The sequence below is a fragment of the Cyclopterus lumpus genome, chromosome 2, assembly GCF_009769545.1.
Source record: "Cyclopterus lumpus isolate fCycLum1 chromosome 2, fCycLum1.pri, whole genome shotgun sequence".
NCBI lineage: Eukaryota > Metazoa > Chordata > Actinopteri > Perciformes > Cyclopteridae > Cyclopterus > Cyclopterus lumpus.
The window spans coordinates 613,615-623,614 of NC_046967.1; the positions used below are offsets into that span (position 1 = coordinate 613,615).

Consider the following 10,000-nt stretch of genomic DNA (forward strand, 5'->3'; position numbering starts at 1 on the left):
AAGGAGGCCACGTCCCCTTAAGAAGGAGGTCACGTCCCCTTAAGAAGGAGGTCACGTTCCCTTAAGAAGGAGGTCACGTCCCCTTTAAGAAGGAGGTCACGTCCCCTTTGAGAAGGAGGTCACGTCCCCTTTAAGAAGGAGGTCACGTCCCCTTCGACAAGGAGGTCACGTCCCCTTTAAGAAGGAGGTCACGTCCCCTTTAAGAAGGAGGCCTCGTCCCCTTAAGAAGGAGGTCACGTCCCCTTTAAGAAGGAGGTCACGTCCCCTTCGACAAGGAGGTCACGTCCCCTTTAAGAAGGAGGTCACGTCCCCTTAAGAAGGAGGTCACGTCCCCTTTAAGAAGGAGGTCACGTCCCCTTTAAGAAGGAGGTCACGTCCCCTTAAGAAGGAGGTCACGTCCCCTTCGACAATGAGGTCACGTCCCCTTCGACAAGGAGGTCACGTCCCCTTAAAGAAGGAAGTCACGTCCCCTTAAAGAAGGAGGTCACGTCCCCTTAAGAAGGAGGTCACGTCCCCTTCGACAAGGAGGCCACGTCCCCTTCGACAAGGAGGCCACGTCCCCTTCGACAAGGAGGCCACGTCCCCTTTGAGAAGGAGGTCACGTCCCCTTAAGAAGGAGGTCACGTCCCCTTTGAGATGGAGGTCACGTCCCCTTCGACAAGGAAGCCACGTCCCCTTTGAGATGGAGGTCACGTCCCCTTCGACAAGGAGGTCACGTCCCCTTAAAGAAAGAGGTCACGTCCCCTTAAAGAAGGAGGTCACGTCCCCTTAAAGAAGGAGGTCACGTCCCCTTAAGAAGGAGGTCACGTCCCCTTCGACAAGGAGGCCACGTCCCCTTCGACAAGGAGGCCACGTCCCCTTTGAGAAGGAGGCCACGTCCCCTTTGAGAAGGAGGTCACGTCCCCTTAAGAAGGAGGTCACGTCCCCTTTGAGAAGGAAGCCACGTCCCCTTTGAGAAGGAGGTCACGTCCTCTTCGACGAGGAGGTCACGTCCCCTTCGACAAGGAAGCCACGTCCCCTTTGAGAAGGAGGTCACGTCCTCTTCGACGAGGAGGTCACGTCCCCTTCGACAAGGAGGCCACGTCCCCTTTGAGAAGGAGGTCACGTCCTCTTCGACGAGGAGGTCACGTCCCCTTCGACAAGGAGGCCACGTCCCCTTTGAGAAGGAGGTCACGTCCTCTTCGACGAGGAGGTCACGTCCCCTTCGACAAGGAGGCCACGTCCCCTTAAGAAGGAGGTCACGTCCCCTTCGACAAGGAAGCCACGTCCCCTTTGAGAAGGAGGTCACGTCCTCTTCGACGAGGAGGTCACGTCCCCTTCGACAAGGAGGCCACGTCCCCTTTGAGAAGGAGGTCACGTCCCCTTAGACAAGGAGGTCACGTCCCCTTTGAGAAGGAGGTCACGTCCTCTTCGACGAGGAGGTCACGTCCCCTTCGACAAGGAGGCCACGTCCCCTTTGAGAAGGAGGTCACGTCCTCTTCGACGAGGAGGCCACTTCCCTTTAAGAAGAGGCCACGTCCCCTTCGACAAGGAGGTCACCTCCCCCCGTAATTGATTGATTGATTGATTGATTGATTGATTGGTTTTCCTCTCAGGTTAACTCCACCCGTCTGGCGCGGCATGCAGAGTAAATCAAGCGTCTCTTGAGGGCGTCACTGCTGAGCCAGCAGGGCGCTGCGGTTGGCCTTCACCTTCTCCAGACGCTTGGACAGGTGGGTGTTGCTCACCTCCAGCTCCCCGATCCGGTCCAGAGCCGAGCGAAGCTGCCGGGAGACGGAAACCACAACGTTGTTGTGTTTGTTTCACGTCCACGAAAAAAGAAAGACGGATAACAACAATAATAACAATAACTCATCAAAAGCATAAAATGGAACACATTTTAAAAAGATACCTCTCGATGGAGTTTTCTCTTATCGACTTTCAGCTCATCTTCGATCTTCTCTGCGTTTTCCGACGCCGACTTGTATCGCGTCACCTGACCCTCCAGACGGATCACCTGAGCCAAATCAAACATACGCTGACGATACCGCTCTATTTTTACATTACATTACATGTCATTTAGCTGACGCTTTTATCAAAAGCGACTTACAATCATGTTACATTCATACACTGTAGAACAGCTACAGGAAACAATTCAGGGTTAAGTGTCTTGCTCAAGGACACATCGACTAGGGCAGGGATTGAACCACCAACCCCCTGATTGATTGAAAGACGGACCTGATAACCGCTGACCCACAGTCGCCTCTTTTTCTCTTTAACACTTACTCTGGCAATTATGAAGTTACACTTACATTTTGTTCCAGAGTGGTAACTTCCTGTTCAGATTTCACCAGTTTGAACTTGAAATCGCTGATTTGTCTGTTGGCGTCTCCTAATAAAACAAACAGAGAAGGAAGGAACCTTTAAAAATACTACAAATGCTGATTCATGAAGAGAAGAACCTCTACCAAGACCAAGAAGACAAAGACAAGAGGAGACTTCTCCAGAGACTAAGAAGAAGACAAAGACAAGAGAAGAACATCTACCAAGACCAAGAAGACAAAAACAAGAGAAGACTTCTCCAGAGACTAAGAAGACAAAGACAAGAGGAGACCACTCCAGAGACTATGAAGAAGACAAAGACAAGAGAAGACCTCTCCAGAGACTAAGAAGAAAACAAAGACAAGAGAAGACCTCTCCAGAGACTAAGAAGAAGACAAAGACAAGAGAAGACAAGACATGAAGAAGACAAAGACAAGAGAAGACCTCTCCAGAGACTAAGAAGAAGACAAAGACAAGAGAAGACCTCTCCAGAGACTAAGAAGAAGACAAAGACAAGAGAAGACAAGACATGAAGAAGACAAAGACAAGAGAAGACCTCTCCAGAGACTAAGAAGAAGACAAAGACAAGAGAAGACAAGACATGAAGAAGACAAAGACAAGAGAAGACATCATCAGAGACTAAGAAGAAGACAAAGACAAGAGAAGACTTCTCCAGAGACTAAGAAGACAAAGACAAGAGAAGACATCTCCAGAGACTAAGAAGACACAGACAAGAGAAGACTTCTCCAGAGACTAAGAAGACAAAGACAAGAGAAGACATCATCAGAGACTAAGAAGAAGACAAAGACAAGAGAAGACATCTCCAGAGACTAAGAAGAAGACAAAGACAAGAGAAGACAAGACATGAAGAAGACAAAGACAAGAGAAGACCTCTCCAGAGACTAAGAAGAAGACAAAGATAAGACAAGACAAGACATGAAGAAGACAAAGATGAAGAGTACTCACTCTGGAGGTCCAGAAGATGGGAGTCAACCCCGTTCTCCAGACCGCCCCCCTCTGGATTCTGGTCTCTCTCTGTCCCAGTCTTCTGTCTCTGATCCAGCTGAGACTTCAGCAGCCTCACCTGCACATTAACACAAAACAAGGTGTTTCATAAATACACATTATGGTTTAATAAAAGTATCTTAATATAATTCTGAAACAAACATCACCTGATCCCGTAAACTCTCTCTTTCTTCAAACAGTTTCTTCAGCCGGAGTTCTACAAGAAGAAAAGATTTGATATCACCTGTGACTCGAGCTGAACATCAGAGATACAGGTGAGAATATTCAGGTGAATCACGACAACATACTTACAAACAAAAGCTCCAGTAAGTCATATTTATTACATCACGTTTTGTGTTTCTATAACCAATCGGAAACATAAAAGAGCCAAGAATAGAACCCTGAGGAACCCCACTAGTAATTACAGACATGATCAATGTGCTGATCACATTGATCGTGGAGCCGTTTGACCACTTTATAAAAAGGTGGAAATCCTTCATGTTTGTTGATTTGATTTGAGTCAATCTGCAATCTAGTGGTCACAAATCCCTTAATGAAGCTTCAAGTTGAGCGATTTGAAATGTTAAATTACAAATGTTATACTCATAACATAAAAACAATAATTATTTATCATAATTAATCAGCACAAATTATTCTCAAATAATTATGGATTGAATTATAAATGATTTACCATAATTATCAATACCTAAAGAAATCAAATTTAAAGAAAAACAAAAGTATTCATAAATGAGGTGAATAAATACAGTTTCTTACCCCTGTACATTGTGATTTCACTGGCAAGAAGCAGACACACTGATGAATACACCATGTAAATGAACTCAATAAAATATTAAAACTACAGTTAATTAAATAAATGTATGCTTTATTAGGAGTGTTTTCAAAGAGAATATTTGGTTTTATGAAAGAAAAGACGACTTAACACACATCATACAAACAGAAAAAGTAGTCGAGGTACAGTTATTGAGCATTAATGGCCTGATAATTTGATTCTAGATCCTAACAAAGTTAGCCATGTTTTCTCCGGTTTAAATTTGGTCTGTTTATTACATATTTTGTGGCTCTGAGCGGTTTCATAACAGCCAATAGAGACTTCAGGAAGTTACATAACACTAAGCACAGGATACCGGGAGGGGAATCTTGCAAAGTAAATATGGAAAAGATAGCAGAAGGAGAAGAGAACTCAATGTGAATTACAACTAACTTTATTCCTTATTCCAACACAATTAAACTAAATTGACTTAATCAACAACTTACAGATTTAACATCAGTGATTATTACATTACACTTTATTCTGCCTCAAATCTATGAAATCTGGCAGTCGGTTTTGTGTTTGTATTTCCTGCTTTGCAAACCGACTCTTTTCTCTCCGCTCCGTAGTTTCATGCTGCTCGCCGCTGGAACAACTTCTACATCTCCGAGGCCAACCTGCATCGCCGGTTGTTGCTGCGTTGCCGGTTGCTGTAACGTTTCCTCGCCAACCTCCTCGCAACTGTCTATGTGTCCGACTGACGACTCTTCCTGATCCTCAGTACTTGATACTGATGACTCGTCAATATGGTGATCCTCAACGATTGTTCCTTCTTGTAGACGCATCAACAGCAACTCGGGAACAGCCATCGCCTTGATTTCATCTGCAGTTATTTCTAAAAGCCTTCTGACCTTTGAACTTTGAGAGTTTGTTGATAACGTTCGATGCCTTTTGAGTTGTGTCTCAACAACTTCGTCAGCAGGAGCAGATTGGGTTTTTGCATGTTCAGCAAAGTAAAATTCGATGAAAACTAATTCCTCAGACCGGCTCGCCACTGTTGGATCGCTCTGACTTTGCTTTTCTTCTTGACGGTCAACAGAATTCACCCTCAGCATTTCTTCATGATAGGATTCAGTGACTTCCACCTTGAAAGGAAATCTTCCTCCCAAGTTATCTTCTGATGCCTCTTGGTCGTCACTTGCTGGAGGATCCTGAAGGTCTTCACGAACACTCGAGCCCACAGAGACATCATAAGTTTGGGGATGTACCTCCAGAGAAGCTACTTCCGACATGCCTTTAATGAGAGTTGAATCTCTAGCAGCACTCTGTTCCTCACTTCCAGGCTCTTCAGTTCTTTCAGTTCTTTCTTGGAGGTCCTTTAAAGGCAGTTCACCCTCGACTTGAAGTTCAATACCCATCATTTGTTCTGTTGATTCTAGGTCAACTGAATCACCCTGATTTGACACATTTTCCTCAACATTCTTTATCCTCTTCTCAAAATCTGAAATCCACTGATTGAGACAATCTGAGATCTCAGGGACAATACTTGAGATTTCAGCTGAAAAACCCTGATTCTCCACAAACCCTCTCAGCATGCTTTGGATTGTCTTTTCCAAACAACTCCTGTCTGTCCACACCTCAATAGGGACTAATGGAGTGGTTGGTGTTTTTGTCCGGTTGGTGCATTCGGGACATTCAAAGGAATTGACTTGACTCTTTTCCTTAATCTGAACAGCTTTTCTAACAGCTTCCTGTGTACCCGACTGTCCATCAACAATTGCCTCCTCTGCTGGTAAAAATGCATCAAGCTCTGATGGTTTGAGCTTGGTTTCCAAGCTTGGCCCTTCAGGTACACTAGAGCAATTTCCATCCCCCTCAACCTTCAAGACCTCGTCTTCATTTTGGGTGCTTCCTAAATCCTCTGGCTGTTGTTGTAGGCTATGAGAAGCTTCAGCCATCGATACAACCGTATCATTCTCTACCAAATCTCTGAGAACCTTTGTATCTTGATATACAAAACGTCCTCCTTCACACTTGTCACCATCAATTTCAGCCGACTCGTCAACAAACTCATTTTCTTTCAAACTGTCCGCTGACGTCGGAGTACTGAACTGATCTATTTTATATTCTTTTGCACCCAAAGCTGGAATATCCATCACTCCTTCCCCTTCTGAGCAGCTTTCATCCCTGCATATGTTTCCAACTTTCACTTGATTATGAAAAATACGAACAACAGCGGACGAACACTTTTGCGCGACATCCTTGCAAGAAGACGGAGTCTCATTCCCCATCAGAACTTTCTTTTGAGTCGGAGAGTTCAGTTTGCCAGCAGCCATGAAACGTGGCACCACTGCCTTGTTGTCCAGGATCAGGTCTCTTGCGAGTTGAGGTGGAACAAGTCTTGACTTGTGGACCTTTTCAGTTGCAGCTCTGCGAACATTCAGATTAGTTTGGATATTGCATATTCGGTGTTCAAAGGAGCGCTCCACTTCGGCCACAAGGACATCCCGGTTTGATGATACCGGTTCACTGTGAGGTTTTTTCATCCGTTGTTTTTTAATTCCCTCATTTCTAAACTGTCCGATTCTAAACTTCTTGATTGGATCTTTCTCACTCCCTTTGTTTCTCGGTAGTTTCCTTGCGTCCTCACTTTTTCTTGGATGTTTTCCTGTTTGGTCTCTGGCCTGTTTATCAAACCCCTTCACTAAAGTTTTGGTTAGATCGCTGTCAGAAATGACGCTTAGTTTACGAATCCGAGAGCGGTTGTACTCCACTCTGGCCTGCGGGAGTTTGATGCCCTCTGCTGGCTGCCGCTCTTGAACTTCCCCTGAAAGACCACGAAGAAGACATTGAAGGACCAAACACAGCTGACCGGTTAAAGATGGAAAGGAGGAGGAGAATTGAAGTGTAAAGATGTTTTGGAATTAGCCTGAACCGACTCAACGAGATACGAATCAACGTCTCGATCACAGATGAATTAAAGGAGAGTTCTTCAGGACGATGCTGGCGTGTTAGACGGAGATGATGATTGTTTTAAACATCATTTCTTAGTTGATTGAAATCATCATAAGATTGAACAAAAATAATTAAGTGGCATGCATTGGTTAAAAGGCACATCAAAACATTGGACATCATGCATTGTATTCTGAAATGTGAAAATAAATAGATAACTTATACTTATCACATTTTTATTATCTTTCTTATAGTATTACTCAAATGTTTAACTTAAAATCTACTATATATATCATGTATCCTAAACTTGACACGGTAAATAAAAAGTTTGACTAAAACTAATTATCGTACATTTATATTCAATAATCTGAAAAAAAGAAGAAGTAATAATCGTGAATTTAAAAATAATAAAATTAATCTCTTCAGGTGTTAAGGATCAACACCTTTTAATTGGTTCTTACCGAGTGTGCTCTCGGCCAATCGGGGGTCAGATTCTGCGCTGACATCATCATCCTCGCCTGGTCCCGTCTCCCCATTGGTGGAGAACTCGGGAGAGAAGATGACTCCGTGTTTCTGTCAGGGAGGAAATCATTGAGTCATTTATCAATCAATCAATAACCTCTGTGTCACTGGAATGATCAGGTAGCGATCGGTGAAGGCAGTGACATCACTCAGGTGAAGGCAGTGACATCACTCAGGTGAAGGCAGTGACATCACTCAGGTGAAGGCAGTGACATCACTCAGGTGAAGGCAGTGACATCACTCAGGTGTTCCTCCTTACCTTCAGTAAATCTCTCAGTCTGACGACATCGTTTCTGAGCCGGTCACGTTCGATTCGAACGATGTCAGAGATTTCTCTCTGCTTCTCTAACGCCTGAAAGAGGAAGAGGAGAAGAAAGAGAAAGAGAGGTGAAACAGAAAACATTTAGAAATATTAGTTATGTTAAACAGGACGTTAAACAGGAAGTTAAACAGGACGTTAAACAGGAAGTTAAACAGGACGTTAAACAGGACGTTAAACAGGAAGTTAAACAGGACGTTAAACAGGACGTTAAACAGGACGTTAAACAGGACGTTAAACAGGACGTTAAACAGGACGTTAAACAGGAAGTTAAACAGGACGTTAAACAGGAAGTTAAACAGGACGTTAAACAGGACGTTAAACAGGACGTTAAACAGGACGTTAAACAGGACTTTAAACAGGACGTTAAACAGGACGTTAAACAGGAAGTTAAACAGGACGTTAAACAGGAAGTTAAACAGGACGTTAAACAGGACGTTAAACAGGACGTTAAACAGGACGTTAAACAGGAAGTTAAACAGGACGTTAAACAGGAAGTTAAACAGGACGTTAAACAGGACGTTAAACAGGACGTTAAACAGGACGTTAAACAGGACGTTAAACAGGACGTTAAACAGGAAGTTAAACAGGACGTTAAACAGGACGTTAAACAGGAAGTTAAACAGGAAGTGGCTCACTAGAGGACGTTCAAATCATTATTAATTATCATCGTAGTCGTACCGCCATCTTCTTCTCTTTCCACTGAAGAACCTCCTGCAGGTCAGAAACCTCCTGACAGTAGCTGCTGCTCTTCAACCGGAGGTCAGACACCTCCTGGAGGAGGAGGAGGAGGAGCAGGAAGAGGAGGAGGAGCAGGAGCAGGAGGAGGAAGAAGAGGAGGAAAAGGTAGAGAAGGTAGAGGAAGAGGAGCAGGAGGAGGAAAAGGAGGAAGAAGAGGAGGAGGAGAGAAAGAAGAGGAGGAGGAGGAGGAGGCAGAGGAGGAGGAGGAGGAGCAGGAGGAGGACCAGGAGCAGGAGGAGGAGGAGCAGAGTGTTAGTAGAGCAGTAAAGGAGCAGAAGCTCATAATCTTCACGTCTTGATATGAAAGATGTTGAGAGCCGTAAAGTTCAAACCACATCCCATAATATGCCGATAAGAGAGCGATCAATGGATCAATTGCCGATGGATTGATGGATGGATGGATTGATGATGGATGGATGGATGGATGGATGGATCCATGGATCGATTGATGGATGGATGGATGGATTGATGGATGGATGGATGGATTGATCCATGGATTGATGGATTGATTGATGATGGATTGATGGATTGATGGATGATGGATTGATGGATGGATTGATGGATGGATGGATTGATCCATGGATGGATGGATGGATGGATGGATTGATGGATAGATCCATGGATTGATGGATTGATTGATGATGGATTGATGGATTGATGGATGATGGATTGATGGATGGATGGATTGATCCATGGATGGATGGATGGATTGATCCATGGATGGATGGATGGATTGATCCATGGATTGATGGATTGATGGATGGATGGATCGATGGATGGATGGATTGATCCATGGATTGATGGATTGATTGATGATGGATTGATGGATTGATTGATGGATTGATGGATTGATTGATGATGGATTGATGGATTGATGGATGGATTGATGGATTGATGGATTGATTGATGAATTGATGGATTGATGAATTGATTGATGAATTGATTGATGAATTGATTGATGAATTGATTGATGGATTGATTGATGAATTGATTGATGAATTGATTGATGAATTGATTGATGGATTGATTGATGAATTGATTGATTGATGGATTGATGGATTGATTGATTGATGGATGAATCGATGAATTGATGGATGGATTGATTGATGAATTGATTGATTGATTGATTGATGGATGGATCGATCGGGGACTGACCGTCAGCATCTCCTCGGAGCGCCTCAGAGCTTCCTCCATCTCCGTGAGCCGGAGCTGCAGGAGGAGACGAGCCTGACGCTCACGCTCCACCTCCTGGGGTCAAGAGGAGGTTATTGATCACAATGTAGAGGTTATTGATCACAATGTAGAGAACAAGGTTATTGATCACAATGAAGGAGGTTAATGATCATAATAGAACATAATAGAACGGTGGTACCTTGGTGCGGTCGTCCCAG

The 10,000-nt window shown here is 44.1% G+C and overlaps 1 protein-coding gene across 5 annotated transcripts in view; it reads right to left on the minus strand.

The window, feature by feature from the left end:
- The window catches only part of lrrfip1b (leucine rich repeat (in FLII) interacting protein 1b), a 24,101-nt gene that overhangs the window by 1,614 nt on the left and 12,487 nt on the right, over positions 1 to 10,000 (minus strand). For 2 of the 5 annotated variants that reach the window (XM_034550921.1, XM_034550914.1), the window contains exons 9-18: positions 9,982 to 10,000; positions 9,765 to 9,857; positions 8,550 to 8,642; positions 7,809 to 7,901; positions 7,489 to 7,600; positions 3,474 to 3,523; positions 3,268 to 3,385; positions 2,292 to 2,371; positions 1,892 to 1,996; positions 1,728 to 1,763 (exon numbers count right to left, since the gene is read on the minus strand). The exon at positions 9,982 to 10,000 is cut by the window's right edge and continues 152 nt beyond it. In XM_034550921.1, coding sequence (XP_034406812.1) covers positions 1,728 to 1,763; positions 1,892 to 1,996; positions 2,292 to 2,371; positions 3,268 to 3,385; positions 3,474 to 3,523; positions 7,489 to 7,600; positions 7,809 to 7,901; positions 8,550 to 8,642; positions 9,765 to 9,857; positions 9,982 to 10,000 — 799 coding nt within the window. The other 3 variants (XM_034550897.1, XM_034550887.1, XM_034550906.1) reach the window with 2 other exon arrangements.